We start from the raw sequence: 17,173 nt of genomic DNA on the forward strand, positions 1-17,173 counted from the left end.
AGTCTCAAAGAAGTTCCTTCCTCACAGTTAATCCTCAAGTGTTGATTTGTCCAGTCAATTTTCCCTCCCCACAAGCACAAGTTGACACCACATAAGGCATTGGGTGTAGGAATGTCTCTAATGTTCTTGCAAATAAACATAATATGAGAAGCTGGTACTTTTAGAGTATATTATTTTCTTCATTTCTCTTAAATTAAAAGACTCTAAGTAAGCAGGAAATCTGGGCAGCATTGTAGTTGGTGGAGGGTATTGGCTGCAGGAGTATATTCTTAACTAGCAGGGCCCTTGTTTCATAAAACAAGTCATATCATGAATATGAAGTTTGCATTATTGTTAAGCAGGAAGAGAAGTGGCAATTTGATGCAACGAAATGTCAGAACTGTCTGAATCAACTTCAAGCCAGACGTATTCAAGGCAAAGAGTATATGATCAAAATACTCTATTTGTTATTGCAATGGGAAAGTGCCCCTAATTCTCTGTATTATGTGGCTCTTCTTCCAGAATAAGACTGATGTCCCACTGCCACCAGATATGAAATAGTCAAATCTCTGGAACATTAAGCTATAACATTAAGGGCCAGAATAGCTCAGGCTGTAAGGAGCCTGTTATTAGAACACAGTAGCCTGCAATTACTGCAGGTTCAAGCCCAGCCCAAGGTTGACTCAGCCTTCCATCCTTTATAAGGTAGGTAAAATGAGGACCCAGATTGTTGGGGGGGCAATAAGTTGACTTTGTAAATATACAAATAGAATGAGACTATTGCCTTATACACTGTAAGCCGCCCTGAGTCTTCGGAGAAGGGCGGGATATAAATGTAAAAAAAAAAAGATTGGTATCAAATGCTTATTTGGAAAGTAATTAACCTACTATGAAAATTATTCTTCCCCATCCATAGGTTCTACCACTATAGTATATGTCTGGCACATTACCCTCCTTTTCAATCCTTTGGGGGGGTATATTTATATATTTATACATCAAATGTGATCTAATTTCTTTCTTAATGGAATCTCCCTGCCACCCATCTGAAAGTGTACGCATTTGTTAGATGAAAGAAGGTTACAAACTTTGACTCATAGTCCATGAAATCATATCGTCCAAATAATGAAAGCCAGTGAAATTAAATTAGCTTCAAATGAATATGAATAAGATGGTGAGACATGTTGGCCTTGCATTCACAATATAACCTCAAATATAGATATAAATGCATGCCATACCTTCAACTAAAATAATGAGAAATGTAATTGAAATATTTAAATTCAAGTGATTTTTGAAACGCCAACATGAATCTTTAAAAAATATTTCAAATTTGATTTTTAAAGGGACTTTGAAAAACAATGACACTTTATTTTGCTGCAATTTTAAGGTAAATTATATGCTTGGTAAAAAACCTGCCAATTTTTTTTCTATTTATCTCTTTCAGAGATATAAAATTAAATTAGGCAATAAAATTGAAAGCAAATTCATATTAGAAAAAAAAATAATTTAAACTGTATTTGTGAATATTGATGTCCCAGAGAAGACTAAGTAGGAAACCCACTCACTATTGAATCAGAAAAGTTCCCATTAATAACACACGATCACACAAAGCCAATATATTTGCTTTCTTTATATGTAACTTTTGCATAAAGGATATCAAGTACAAAACAGCGGAGCCTAAACAGAGCACTTATGCCACGCCTATGTAACACTGAAAGTTCTTCTTTTGTTAGCAGCATTAATAAAACTGCTTCCATCAAAAACATGTAACATCAGTGGCTTCACATAGCAGTATCTTCCTGCTCAGCAGGTACCAACTGAATAATAAAAAAAATCAAATCCTACGATATACAAAAGTTACTTCATGCTTCTCCCTGAACATTTTTCAAGAGGAAAAAAGGTCAAAGGGAATATCACCTCCCACAACACCAAGTGTTTGGAACTCTGTTTCCTTTATCTCTACTCTCAACTTCTGCCCTCGTTAGAATGAGTACTCCTGATGGGTGCACATTTTTCCATACTGGCAGTACTGAGGGGGCAGAATGAAGAGGTGATTGCATCTCAGTTCATGGCTCTATTTCAGATTTGATGCGTTTCTGAAGCAGGGCCCAAGCTTTTTCCACCTGTAAAAACAGAGAAAGAATTATTCAACAAGCATATTGGGGACGACTCTCCAAAGAAAACCCATTTAACAGACCCAGTAAGATGCTGCCTTACTTATTGGCAGCTATTATGTTTTTCTTACCATTTTGTGTGTAATTTCTGGCTCCCACATTGTGCAAAGAACTACATGTGACTGCTTCACACGCTGGCTGTTAGGCATTTGGCTTTGTATCCGCAGTTTGGCGGCTTCTGAACTCAGGCCATCTCTCTCTATGATGCGTCTTATGGCCTTGAAAGAAACAGAGACAGAAAAGTGGTAGAGCAGGCAGCTCCCTTTCTTAAATGATGCCTTCTGAGCGTGGCCTAGGAAGCATGACTGTTCTGTGCAGCCCCTGCCTTGTCCTTTCCCTTGAGTTCCAGCAGGCCCACCCCACTTAATCTTCTGGAAAGCCATGAAGACCTGGCTTTTCTTCCCGCGCCTAGATAAGATTTAAAAACTAGCAAAAAGGAGAGAACTAGTTAAAGTTGCACAATTTAGAATACTGTTCAGTATTTAGAAACACGTTACATAATCTGCCATCATAATTAAATCTCTAGAGGGTAGCAAGAGCTGAGCAAGGATTCTGATGACTGCACAGCAGAAGATGTGGGAGAAGGTGATCCTTCAAATGGATTGCTTACAATCTACAAAATCCTCAGGTCGTTTTTGCTGCTCTTTTTCTTCAACTGAGAACATATTTTTAACCACCTTATCTGCATTCCTTAGCACTGAATAGGTAGCAAATAAGTGTGTACTTGAAGAACAGATGCAGAAGGAAGCTTAGCTACTTCTGTGTTGGGAATCACAGCTAAGAAGTAAAGACAGACTGAAAGACTGTTCACTCTTCTCTTCCTGCAATTACTAATGACATGTTAAATTATATAAGCAAGACATGAAAATCATAGCTATTTTATGATCCTGTTGACTTCCTATACAACAGCTGAAACAGAGATGTCTTCCACATTCAAGACTGCCATTGCAGTTTGGGTCCTCATGAGCTATAGAGCTTGGAAGTTAAGCTTATTAACCTTCGAGTCAGTTTCAGCTCTAGAGGAAATGTTGTGAGAAAGTGTAGCTTCTCATTGGTGAAAACTCCCCCACCCCCTTGGGATTTCCCCCTCCGGCCAAGGGACGATGGGCTTCGGCTTCTCCCATCCCCCTCTTGAGAAGAGTAGTCACTTCCTTTTTTCATCATTGGGAAAGTACGCAACTAGGGTAAGGAGTGGGGTTTTAGCAGTGGTGCAAGTGTTCCTGCTACCACATAAGGAACACGATGGTCATCCCCTCCTCATTCACTGAGTTTTAGGGCGTAGCCATAAGGGTGTCTGAATAGCAGAAGGAAAGTGGGTTGAGATTCTGATTCTGCACACACATCTGAGACAGAAACTAACATTTTGCAAAGCTATCAAAATGAGTACATTCTTATTTTCCACTGATGCGTTTAATCTCCTTTTAAAATTGTTCAAAAGTGTAGCTACTGCTCATGAATTCTACAGCATAATTATGAGAAGGTAAAAAGGAACCTCCATATTTCTACCTTGACTCTCCCAACTGGATTCAATGGATGTTTCCACTTTCTAGTGTTAATTTGTATTTAATTGGGTAACTTTATAGGGCTGTTGCAAAATGACCTTTTCAAATTTACCAGCGCGTTAAAAACCTTCTTATACCACATCCACACAGCACATTAGTTAAATATTAAACCTTAGTCATTTTTTTGGCCTCATTGGAAAATCTTGTGCCAGAGAATTCTAAAATATCCTTGAATTTGGAAATTTTTACTATAGTGAGTCTTTGTGAAGAGATACAACAGAAATGCAATTAAATAAATGAAAACTAAACTATGATGTGAAAAATTTCTGTCTTTGGATGCTATTGCCAAATGTAGAATATATGAGGTAAAAAAGGTAAAGGTTCCCCTCGCGCATATGTGCTAGTTGTTCCTGACTCTAGGGGGCGGTGCTTATCTCCGTTTCAAAGCTGAAGAGCCAGTGCTATCCAAAGATGGCTCCATGGTCATGTGGCTGGCATGACTAAACACCGAAGATGCATGGAACGCTGTTACCTTCCCACCAAAGGTGGTCCCTATTTTTCTACTTGCATTTTTTACCTGCTCTTGAACTGCTAGGTTGGCAGAAACTGGGACAAGTAACAGGAGCTCACCCCATTACGTGGCACTAGGGATTTGAACTATTGAATTGCCGACCTTTCGATCAACAAGCTCAGTGTCTTAGCTACTGAACCACCGCGTCCTATATATATGAGGTTTGTTCTCTTATATTCTTGTATATACTCTTAGGTATATATACAATATTTTTTTTTAAAAAAAATTAAATGAGGTTTTTGCTAAGGAACTATTACCTTTTAGATAATAGAGTTAACTATAATATTAATTTCTTTATGTGATACTGCTATGTGAGCTTTTATATTACTCTTGCTTTAGTATTTTTTTTAATCCTGGTTATTTCATATTTATTGTGATTTATTAATTTTGTGATACAAGTTGTTTGCATTTTTAAAAATCTTGATATAAAATATTCCTATCTATTTATCTACTTTACCTTTCATTGTACAGGCTATCATTGAAAGCTATGTTACAGTTTTCCAGAACGTATGCATCAAATATCTATACACAGAAGACAAATGTCCATGTATGATCATTATTTAGAATGACTGTGTTGGCATATGCACCATTTGCCAGATAACTGTAACAGCAAAGCACTGGATTCTTCTTAAACAACTACTGAATAGCTTTATAATGGCTTAAGGTAAAGGTAAAGGTTCCCCTCACACATACGTGCTAGTCGTTGCCGACTTTAGGGGGCATTGCTCATCTCCGTTTCAAAGCTGAAGAGCCAGCGCTGTCCGAAAACGTCTCCGTGGTCATGTGGCCGGCATGACTCAATGGCAAAGGCGCACGGAACGCTGTTACCTTCCCACCAAGGTGGTCCCTATTTTTTCTACTTGCATTTTTACGTGCTTTCAAAACTGCTAGGTTGTCAGAAGCTGGGACAAGTAATGGGAGCTCACCCCATTACATGGCAGCACTAGGGATTCGAACCGCTGAGCTGCCGACTTTTCGATCGACAAGCTCAATGTCCTAGCCCCTGAGCCACCGCGTCCCTATAATGGCTTAAATAAGAACCCAAATACCTGCCTGCTCCAATTTAAATTTAGCTACTTTGCACCAGCTATTCTTTCTGGCAAACATGACAAATGCCATCTACCAAACAGGAAGAGAGAGCTCTTGATTGCAAGAATTATAAAACCCAGAAGTTCTTACCTCATTTTCAGGAATGATGACTGTCCAGACCTCATGCACCATTTCTGACCAGCCTGCCTCAAGCAACATAGCTGCATCCAGCACACACACAGCCTTTCCTGTAGACCAGAAATTTGAACAGAAGGCAGTTTCTGCTAAGAGAAGGGGGCTACAGTATGCTTTAATTTCATTTCCAAATAAATCGGGTATCATAGCTCATTACAAGCAGTTACTGTGATGGCACAGTCAACTCATACTGGAGAATAAACAAAGGTATTGATAATTTATAAACTTATCCAAATGTAAAATTCTGATTTGTTGCTTTCAAACAAGCAGCAAAGCGACAAGTCATATTATTCTGCAAATTGCTCTGGAAATCTTTGAGACTGAGGGAGCCAGGGGTTCCAATGATTATATAAATAATAACTGCTGCATCATGGGCTAAGTCTAACTCTAATGCAACTAAACTCAGATCAAACATACATTACTCCCAATGTTAGGATGGAACCAGATGGCCTGTAAATGAAACGAAATGAATTTATCTCAGTTTTCATATGCTGTACAGCTGAACGATCCTCATGCTGGGACCACATGACAGTCTGCCATAAGGAAAGTCACAACAACTCTGCTTAGGTGAGCTCTCCTGGCAAGGTTCTGCTCATCTTTCTGAAATCTTGCACCTATGTAACTTATTCACAAGTCTTGCCAAGATCCCCAAAGACCTTCTCACCCTGCTTGGCTGCCTCTTCTATCTTTTCTTTTGCCATTTGAGCCATCACTGGCCACATGATATTGTTCAGTTGCTTCATCTGTTCCTGTAAGAGGGAACAAAGAAAGCCCACTTGAGAAATTTAAGGTGACCTGCTGCTACAAGTGAAAACAAAACAAAACCCTGGGGATTGCCAAAGTGCAGTACCAATCCAAGAGGTATGGTATGCAAATCAGAATTGGGTCAAGACATGCACTAGTATACAGACAGCTATCCCAGCATCACCAGTTCTAGGAGTTCAATTTTTTCCCAGTCTCAAGACCACTTTGTATTTAGTATACAGGGAGAGGTTCTCCCTGCGTGCACTGTGCTCAGGTAACACCTTTCACCCACAAATGGAAAAAAACAAAAAAACACCTTGCTGTGAAAGAAGGTGAAAGGGCAGAGTTAATGGGGTGGAACAGAGAGGCATTCTGATGTCAGTGAATCAAAGGGTAAACCAAATATGCTGAACTGGAAAGGAAGGAATGTCAATACTGAAATTCAGGTTTTACCCCAAACTAAGGCAGCATTTTACCTGGTCTCCAAATACTTTGGCTCCCAACAATTTTCTGTTGATGGCTCCATCTTCTCTCAAAATATCTGTAAAGATGAGTTGGATTCGCCAAACACACCAGAAAGAAATCTTGTGCAGCTTCCCCTTATTTGTGTTAAGAGACCCTCAAAAGTCAAATCCCTCTCAGAATTCACAGGTAAGTCTCCCATCTCCATTCCTACCATAATTCTTAGGGTAATTAATTGGTTTTCACTGCCATTTTTGAAACACAAGATTTGCCAAACTGTGATAATTTCATTCATGATTCAAAACATTGGATAGAAGTACAAAAGGATAATAATGTAACATTTTTCCCCTGGGGGAAAAAACATTAAATAAAGAATACTTCAAAACCTTATGGTAGTTTCCTGCAGCTTTCCCCAATCTGGTGATACAAAAACTGGAGGTATAAGAGTCACTTAGGTGAGATGAACAATGTAAATTTGTGATGAATAACTAAATGAATAAATAAACCCTAGAATTTCAAACTTCTCTAGAGAGCAATAGATTTGGAAAGTCACTTTATTGGATGGCTGCCCAGAATCATTTTAACATATGAATGCAAACAAAAATAACCTCTGCTGAGTTGTGGAGAAATGCTTAGAATATAAGAACCAGCTACAGTGGTAAGTAATAATGTTATTTTTCCTGGAGTCTAGCCTCCAATGTCACCTAGCCTGATCTCCTCCAAGAGTGACTAACTTTGCCAAATAATATTTTCACCTAGATTAAGTGGCAATGCAATATACATTGTATGTTACTGGCCTGCTTGTTACCCCAGTTTTTCTCCTTCCATATCTATTTTTCCAATGATGGCCAAACTACTCTGATATCAATGCATGTTTATAAACTTTGTCTGCTGAGGATAAATGCAATTTTGGCAAGAAAATGGGGAGAATAAATTTGGAAAGGGGGAGAATACATTGTTTTAAGTCATAAAAGCGGATTGGCAGAGGATCAGAGAGAAGAAAAAACAAATTGAGGCACAACCCTTGCTATCCTTTCCCTTGCAGTTTTTTGGGTGAACTGAGTTAAAATATGGCTTCCCCCAAAGGTCAGTCATACCTGGTCCAAATGCTTCTATCACCTGCTGGTATACAGGACCATCTGGTGTGTAAAGGTTGTGTCCCAATCTGTCCATATCCAAATGGAAGGCACCAAGCTGAAGCAAATACTGGGCAACAGAACTTTTGCCACTGCCAGATCCACCTGTTAGCCCTATGATGTAGGGGCTGGAAGGAAGCGATGGATTTTTCTGAAGAGAAAAGAAGATTGATTTCATTAAGGGAACTGTGTATATTCGCTTTCATTTGTATTATTGTTCGACATTACAAAAGTACAACTATCATTTTTACATTGGCTCTTTTCATAGCAGCACTGTTCTAGTGAACAAACATTCACTACATACAGCCTTGTTACATTTGTGTAGAGCTACATTCATAGTCCTGCACACTGTTCCCTGTAGAGTGTGCTCTCCATTCAAAGAGCTTGGCCTCTTTTCTCATGGTCTTTGCTTCCTTGAGTATCACAATGGCTGCTCCTAGTGACTTTGCATCCTTCTCCCCACCCCTCCAGTCTGTGGTGAAGGGAGAACATTAGCCTCGTTCAAATAAGCCACAGCTCCAGACTGTAAGTATCTGAAGACTCAGTGCTTGCTAATAGCAAAGGCTGCTCTAAAAAAAGGGGGAGAGGGAAGGGGAGAAAAAAGTGAAGGGACATGGTAGAGACCAGAGGAAGGCGAACAGCAGCTACGTTTCTAGAAAGCCTTACTTTGAAGAATGGAAGGGGCCAGAGACAACCCAGGTAAAAGAATTGTTCACAGTAAATACTGGAAGGCATGTTCAGACTCTTCTTTGACCTATCTTTTATCTCTTAAAAATCCAGCAACAAAGGTGGCAATCCATACTTACTGTATTTTTTGGAGCATAAGACATACCTTTCCCCCCCAAAAAAGAGAGTGAAAATCTGGGTGCGTCTTATACTCCGATTGTAGCCCCAACCAGCTTCTCAAATGGAGGTTTCAGAGGCTGAAAGAAGCTTCAGAAAAGAAGCTCCCAAACAGAGCTTCAGAGGGTTTTTTTCTGAAGTACTGTTTTGGAAGCTTTCAGAGGCAGAAAAAGTTTTTTCTGAAAAGGAGTGTCAGTTTTGGAAAGAAATTTTCTTTTTGCTTCTTAACTGCCAGATATTTTATCTGGGGAAGTTGGGAGGGGGTTGTTGTTGGAGCGGTAGAAAGTTAGTCATAACAACATTCCATATTCAAGGACTTTTGCTTGCGGCTGACGTAGGCTGCCTGAAGATTATCTAATTGAGTGTGAAGAGTTGATTAGAAAATGTGATGAACTTGTGGGTGTGGGGCAGGGCTGTGAACCATCAATTGGGTGTGGAAAACCTGGAAGCTTTCAATTTTGGGTTTTCCCAGCTGTGCCAACATGACATCTCTAATAAATTGGAACTTTGAGGAACCTCAACCCTCAGAGCTTTATTTCATTGGGGGTGTTCCTTAGAACCCTGACACGGAGTTTCAGAGGCAGAAAAAAAAAAGCAAGACACAGAGCTCACAACCAAGGAACCTGTTGCTAAAATTCACCTCTGGGAACAGCTGATTGGGGTTACTCCAGGAGGCCAATCCATCTGCTAATCAGCTTCCCCCCCACAAAAAAAACTAAGGTGCGTCTTATACTCCGGTGTGTCTTATACTCCGAAAAATACGGTATTTAGGAATAGTCCCTTTTCAACTCAAAGGGCCTTACTACCAAATAAACACATAATTGCACCCTCACCCTCTCATACAACTCAAAAGCTAAAACAAACAAATTACTTACCTGAGGTACAGACAGCAAAGTTCCGAGAAGTCTGTATCTCAAGCTAGAAGAGCTGATTTTTTCTTCCTCATTTATGGCATGTTGAGGGTCAATAGCCAGATTGATCTTGTGGACAGCCAGTTCAGAAAGGTTCTGTAAGACATTTGTTAGAGACAAGTTGCTTTTCTATACTACACCACACAATCTGGCAATGAATATTTATTATTCTACCACTGCAGGCAATCCTCACTTAGTGTCTGGTCACTTAGTGACCATCTGAAATTATGACAGACATTCCCTTCCAAAAGGTACTTATGACCTGGTTCTGGGATCCCTATAGTCATGCCCCACTCCCCATAATCACATGATTGCATTTTAGGTGCTTGGCAACCCAGTTCGCGTTTATAGTCAGTTGCAGCATCCCACAATCATAAGATAGTAATTTCTGGCATTTTTGCCAGTTTCTGGCATTTACTTTTAATTTCCAGCAAAAAAAATACCCATTAGATAAAAATGGATTTGTTTAATGAACACCTGCAGGTTTTACAACACCTGCAAAAAAGGTCACAAAACCTGGTAAAAGTATAATGCCACTTAACAATCACCAAGACTGTAATCCTCAACCTAGTTATGGTTGTAAATCAAGGATTACTTGTAAAACCTATTTGCCTTTGCATCCAAAATTAATGTCATTTAATCCAAAATTGTTGCAGATGGTTATTTAACCCCCTGGTGACAAGCAGAGCCAAAATGGTGGAAATAGAACTTGGTTTCATTTAGTAACAAGTTATAAAAAGATGTAAAATGCATCCATTTTAATATGCTGTAACTACATTTACATTTACACCGGATCTAAGGGACACGGTGGCTCAGGGGCTAGGACGTTGAGCTTGTCGATCGAAAGGTCGGCAGCTCAGCGGTTCGAATCCCTAGTGCTGCTGTGTAACGGAGTGAGCTCCCATTACTTGTCCCAGCTTCTGCCAACCTAGCAGTTTCGAAAGCACGTAAAAATGCAAGTAGAAAAAATAGGAACCACCTTTGGCGGGAAGGTAACAGCGTTCCGTGCACCTTTGGTGTTGAGTCATGACCATGGAGACGTCTTCGGATAGCGCTGGCTCTTCAGCTTTGAAACAGAGATGAGCACCACCCCCTAGAGTCGGCAACGACTAACACATATGTGCGAGGGAAACCTTTACCTTTACCTTACCTTTACTCTCTATATCAAGAATGTCAAACTCCCAGCCCATGGGCCTGATGCATCATGCACTGGCCACGCCCATGCCCGGTTTAGCAAAGGGGAAAAAAAGACGCGATGCATCACGTGACGAAGCCATGATGACGTGAGTTTGACATCCTTGCTCTCTATCTTCTCCAATGAACTAAGGCAGTATATACATTTGTATCAGTTTTATTATTTGAACCACCTTGTAAGTGCAGGATAAAAGCAAAGAGAGATCCAGGTCTCTTCAGCTTTATGGCTTTATACCACTCTAGGTCTCGAGTGACCAAGCAACAGGTTCTCTACCCTGGTATGGAAGTGAAATAGATAAAAATAGTGGTTTATGTTCCATGTTTAAGGGAACATAAGACAAACATATCTAATAAAAGTGTATAATAAATGTAATAAATATGCTTATGTTTATCTAACAAATATGTGTAAAAACATCTCAGGCACTTGTAACCTTTTTAATTAGTCTTTGCTATGCAATTCCAAAGGAAAGGCCATGAGCCCTAGATCTAGCTGCCACAGTGGTTCCTTGAATTGATAGATTTTAAACAATTAAAAAAAAATTTGGATGGATGATTACATTAGGGATAGAGATTACTATTAAGCCCTTTGTTAAATGTAAGGATTGAGAATGTCACCTATGCGCACAAAAGCGTGTAGAAGTCTTGTCTGGTGGGGGTCGGTGGAAGCGAGCCGTGCTATATACTGAAGAAACATTTCTCTACCTATTTTGTGCTTGTATTAAAATTCTAAATACCACAGTATAAGTAAATTTTTGCAAGGTATTTTGCTTCTACAGAGGTCCAAACAAAGCAATCCCTTCAAGTTTTTTGAGGAAGCAATATGAGCCCTTACAATTCCAGGATTTTCTGTAAATGAATGACCTCAGAATAACAATAAAAATAAACCCCATTAAGATGATCACCATTAAATCTGAATACACCTCATTTGAATTAATTTGCTGTTAATGTAATTGCATAAACCGCATAATCTGTGGTAAAACTTCAACAAATATTTGAATGCCCTTAAACCCTCGAATTAGCATATACTAGTCCATTAAATAGGAGTGGAGTCCAAATGAAAAAAAATCTGTTTCTATAATAAGCTAAAGTGAGGTTTCACTCCTCTATATAATTGAAACTCTTACTAAATAGAATAGAAAGCTGGGATCTCCAAACATAGAGTCAAACTCAAACTCTAAACTCTATTTGGCTATCAAAGTTCTGCCTAAACAAAATATTTTTCCCTGCAAGCAGAACACAGGCTGTTGTGTTGTTCTGCTTGAATGTCCTTAAGCAGAACAACACAGGCTGTTCTCTCTTGGCAGAAAATTCCAGAATTTGGGACCAGTGTCCAAGTACTTCTGCTAGTGATGGGGCTGAGGAAGAACTATGTTCTGAAGACCTTACGTTCTGGCAGATCCTAGATGGCAGATGGTTTTTCACTTTGTACCCAATAGTGGAAAAAAGATTCCCACATACTTACATTTTCTGCCCTCTTTCTGTTGACAGAAAGACCACCCTTGAGCGTCTCCTCACTGACTACAATGCACTTCAGGTTCGGATCAGTGATTGATGGACCAAAGGGATCACATAGAGGAACAATGCTAAATAGCAGGGAGGGCTTGACATCTACTAGGAATTCAATAAGTTGATTCAGACGTTGTTCAAAAGGTAGGATCAGCTCCTTTAATAACTTATCTGTTGATGGAGAAAATAAGAGGAGAATGTAGTAAAGCACAGCTCCATCCTTCCTTAGTCTCTCAAGGAGGTGCCCCAATATGAGAAAAGTTCATAGTGCTACAAAGTTGTGATTTTCTTACCTTGGAAAAAAGAGAATGTCATATTGAGAAAAGGTAACAGAGGCTGCATATATAATAGCCATGAGTTTGTGATAAGCGGTTTCCTTACCATTGGCCTACCAAGCTAGTAAAGTACAAATTGAAGCTAACTTATATTTACTTACTGAATATAGAGTTCTCTCACCACAATTGCTCAGGGCTAGAAATAATTTCCTGTATATTTTCCTTAAAAAACAAAAAGCAGTAGATGAAATGGTATAAAGTTACGGTGGAATTAAGGAAGGGTGCAAGGATAAAAAGCTATTGATAAGAACAGTGTAATAAATAATGCTGGTGTAAACAATGTTTAGCTATAGTACCTATTCTTATATCTTTAATTATTTGACTTGCTATTTCTTATTCCTTTTCTAAACTTTGTATCATATAGCTTAATCCAAAAAGGCAAAGTGTGTATCTATATCTATCTATCTATCTATCTATCTATCTATCTATCTATCTATCTATCTATCTATCTATCTATCTATCTATCTATCTATCTATCTATCTATCTATCTATCCACAAACATAAATACACACATCCAAGGATTGAAAAAAACCCAGCTGTTTTATCATTGATAAAAAGCTATAGAAGGCTTAACTCATCGCAGCCATACTCATTAGCTGCTCAAAATACAAAGACAGATCCATTTAAATTAGCTTCCACTAACAAACTTAGATGTTAGATCTGGTATCATACTTAATAAACACGGCCAACTGCCATAATGGGGAACAACATATTTCTAAGTTCTGCATATATACTTGGATAATACTTCTAGTAAAAAAAGAAAATTATATGAAATTCTAAATATTATCATCACATGTCTACGCAACAACTTATCCTCTACATTGTCAGTCCCGATTCCAGTTACAGCATTCAATCATTGTGTACAAAAAAAAATCTGAACTATTTTAAAAGTTTCCCAAATATTTCTAAATTCTCTAAATGGTTTTGCAGGAGAAAGGCATATATGGTTCAAAGAGGGCCGTGGTGGCTCAAGGCTGTAAGAAGCCTGTTATTAAAACCAGCTGCCTGCAATTACTGCAGGTTCAAGCCCCACCAGGCCCAAGGTTGACTCAGCCTTCCATCCTTTATAAGGTAGGTAAAATGAGGACCCAGATTGTTGGGGGGGGCAATAAGTTGACTTTGTAAATATATACAAATAGAATGAGACTATTGCCTTACACACTGTAAGCCGCCCTGAGTCTTCGGAGAAGGGCGGGGTATAAATGTAAACAAACAAAAAAAAAAAGAGACCTACTTTCCAAAAGATCTTTGTCAGAGACACCAATAAGGAGCCGATTTTCTGCCAGCAGACAGCTCACACTCAGAAGGATCTTGTGACCATTGTGAAGTCTATCAAAAGTGCCTCCCACCACTACATCAGAGAAACTTTGCAGTTTCTCATTTGTTTTCTCAGTCTCTTCTTGTGGGGGCAGTTCTCCATCATCATCTTGTAATTCATAGTCAGGATATAATAAAACAGACCTCAGTTTAGGGCAACAGCTATAACAACTGACGGCATAACGTTCTAGGCGTTGTTTGATAGGATTTGATTGCACTCCATCTGCACTTTCATAGTCTGTGAGCACCACCTCAGGTGGCTGGGAAAGGTTCTGTACCGATCCTAGCCCTGGAGGGTTAGCTCCTTGATTGAGAAGGTTGGTGAGCAATATTCGGACATCAAGGTGACGATGGATGTCAGCATTAGCGTACAGCTTGCTGATAAGGTTGTGTACTTCAGATGTGGCAGGAACATAGGCAAAACGGGGCTGGGTAGCACCCGACAAGCTGAGTCCTGGCTGCAGTTGAATATATAGGGTTTCTTGTACCAACCGGGCAGCTGAAGCAAGAATGGGCATCAAGCGTAGAGAAAGTGCCGGCAGTGGGGATGTCAGAACAAGTAGACCAGAACGGAAAATCGACATGCTGTCCGGGAGGACCATTCAGAAAGATATATGCAAAAAAGAAAAGTTAAGATAAGTCAAAGTAGCTTTAACCTACAGAAAAATAATGATCAAAGAGTTTATGTATTAGCACTTAGTTTAAAATGACAAACCACATTTTAAACTCCAGAAAAAAAAATCCCCTTTATTGTAAAGTAGAAAATATTTATTTAAAATCCTTAACTGACTGTATTTATTATACACTAGCACTAGACAAAATATTATCTTTCAGCCTAACCTTGGTAAGATTGCTATGAAACCGCAGTGTGTTTGAACTTGCTGGAGGAAATGTAACAACAGAGAAAGTGTCCATAAACAGCTGTGCTGCCCATTTCCTTTTTGCTTTTTTTTAACTTCTGCTTTGACATTAGTTAATATGCAATTAAGCAAATGAATAATAGTAAGATTTCTTTATATCTTTCCATTTTTTTAACTCTTAGTGGGCTATAAAGGAGAACAATGAAGATAGCAATAGTAATTGTAAAGTAATCCCTTCTTGCTTTCCAGTGTCCTCAATTCTCCCACCTTTAAAAGATAAATGTCACCCTAACAGGTTAATTACATCATATATTTATTTTTAACTGCCCAGCCCCACCCCCCAATCAATCCAATGGTCATCTCTCTGGAAATAAAATCCACATATATTCATTTAGATCACTACATGATCTATTTTTTAGCTCAATAGCTCCCCTCTTCTTCTTGATACTTCCTAACTCTTAATTGTGTTCAAAAGTTAAAAACATTAAATTGCTACAATATAAATATCAATAGAACTGGCTACTGAAAATAAATTATTCAGATATAATAAAGTGGAACATTCCCCATTAGTATAGCTGACGTTCTATGGCAGTGACTTCCAAGTGTCATGAAGGTGTGCAATTTAATTTTGCATATAGTCTATGTGTACATTTGTATTTCGGGGTGGGGGGGGAAGGCTTCAACACTTTTGAAGATCGCTAAATCTACTTTGGATTTCCAAAAGCAAACATACTTGCAGCGAAGTCGTGTGTTTTACCCATCTTGACCCCATGGACAACTTTTCCTCCAGGCCTTCCTGTCCTCTGCCATCTCCCCCCCCCAACCCACCCCCAGACCATTTAAGCTCACGTGTACTTCTAGTAATAAAATTAAGACTGCACAGGAATTACATTTTTTACTTTTATTATATTTCTATATTTGCTACTATTTTAAGCTGCTCTTCAGTAAGTCGAACAATAAATAAATAAATAACGGGAGGGGGAAGAAAGAGATTCTTCTTCCAGCCTTTATCCGAAATTAGCTGGGCATTCTGCAGCTGTAAACCAAAAATATGGAAATTCCAAGGCTGTTATTGGGGTTATTAGAGCACGGAGGTCGCTCTCGCCGTTCATAACCCACTTTCTTTAGCCTCCCATCTTCTCCTGTTATATCACCGTAGCTCTTGTTACTTTGCAGATTTGCATTCTGACCTTTCCTGCTTTGCTTTTTTTTTTTTTGGGGGGGGGGGGATACTGCAACAAAAAAGGGTCCAGGGCTTGTTGGGAAAAGGAGAGGTGGGAGAATGAATAAGCCACCTCTGCGGACCTCCCGTAAGGAAACCTGCGAAAAACTTAACAATTAACCCAGGTTGAAATCGCTGGGGAAGAAGGCGCGAAATGAGGGCAATTCCTCACTCCCGCTGCTCCGCAATAATAACCCCCGACCCACGAGAGACCGGGAGCGTATCTCCCCCCACTTTCCTATAAGCAGCCCCCCACCCCAAGGAAGGGAGACCCCCCGCTTGCTCACCTGATAGGAAACCTCAGCGAAGTCAACACCCGACCCGGAAGTGTCTCTGCTCAAACTGGAAGCGATCCTCGCCGCTAGAAGGAAAATATTTATAGCCCCCGAGCGGAAAGTTAAGCCCAGAGCGGTGGGGGTGGGGGTAATATTTAAAGGAAGAGGATCCCTTTGCATCGTATCCGTGAAGTTGACGGAAGAAGGAAAAGGGCGGGTGTGTTGCTTGCGCTTGGAACATGTGGTCTAGAATGCCCGAATTCCGAGCCTAGTTCCAGTTCTCACTGTTGTAGAACTGGAGAAAAAACAATTGCTACCAACCTGCCTTCCATTGAGGACCTGTATACTGCACTATACAGTATACTATACTCAAAAAGTATACTATACTATACTATACTCAAAAAGAGGGCTGTGAAAATATTTACAGGTCCCTCACATCCTGGACATAAACTGTTTCAACTCCTACCCTCAAAACGATGCTATAGAGCACTGCACCCCAGAATAACTAGACACAAGAACAGTTTTTTCCCCGAAGGCCATCACTCTGCTAAACGATTAATTCCCTCAACACTGTCAAACTATTTACTAAATCTGCACTACTATTAATCTTCTCATCGTTCCCATCACCCATCTCCTCCCACTTATGACTGTAACTTTGTTGCTTGTATCCTTATGATTTATACTGATATTGTTTCCTAATGATTTGATTGCTTATTTATTCCCTATGACATTAAGCGTTGTACATTATGATTGACAAATGTATCTTTTCTTTTATGTACACTGAGAGTGTATGCACCAAGACAAATTCCTTGTGTGTCCAATCACACTTAGCCAATAAAGAATTCTATTCTGTTCTGTTCCATTCTATACGCACATAACTATATTTTGACAAGGGGGTCATAGAGGAAACCCTCTTCCTT

At 39.4% G+C, this 17,173-nt stretch overlaps 1 protein-coding gene across 3 annotated transcripts; it reads right to left on the minus strand.

Moving 5' to 3' along the window:
* Positions 1 to 1,586: 1,586 nt before the first annotated feature.
* Positions 1,587 to 16,601, minus strand: COASY (Coenzyme A synthase). 3 transcript variants are annotated; one of them, XM_058180768.1, is made up of 10 exons: positions 16,266 to 16,595; positions 13,814 to 14,481; positions 12,200 to 12,414; positions 9,508 to 9,639; positions 7,751 to 7,940; positions 6,668 to 6,732; positions 6,112 to 6,196; positions 5,403 to 5,500; positions 2,222 to 2,368; positions 1,587 to 2,099 (listed from the first exon to the last, which is right to left on the minus strand). In XM_058180768.1, the coding sequence occupies exons 2-10, from the start codon at positions 14,478 to 14,480 to the stop codon at positions 2,043 to 2,045; spliced, it is 1,656 nt and encodes a 551-aa protein (XP_058036751.1). In that variant the 5' UTR covers position 14,481; positions 16,266 to 16,595; the 3' UTR covers positions 1,587 to 2,042. The 3 variants fall into 3 exon arrangements, 2 of the variants coding, with proteins under 2 accessions (XP_058036751.1, XP_058036753.1); XM_058180770.1 differs by lacking the exons at positions 6,112 to 6,196; positions 6,668 to 6,732 and having other exon boundaries at positions 16,266 to 16,594; XR_009154877.1 differs by lacking the exons at positions 1,587 to 2,099; positions 6,668 to 6,732 and having other exon boundaries at positions 2,232 to 2,368; positions 16,266 to 16,601.
* Positions 16,602 to 17,173: the final 572 nt, after the last annotated feature.

The sequence above is a fragment of the Ahaetulla prasina genome, chromosome 4, assembly GCF_028640845.1.
Source record: "Ahaetulla prasina isolate Xishuangbanna chromosome 4, ASM2864084v1, whole genome shotgun sequence".
In the NCBI taxonomy this organism is placed as follows: Eukaryota; Metazoa; Chordata; class Lepidosauria; order Squamata; family Colubridae; genus Ahaetulla; species Ahaetulla prasina.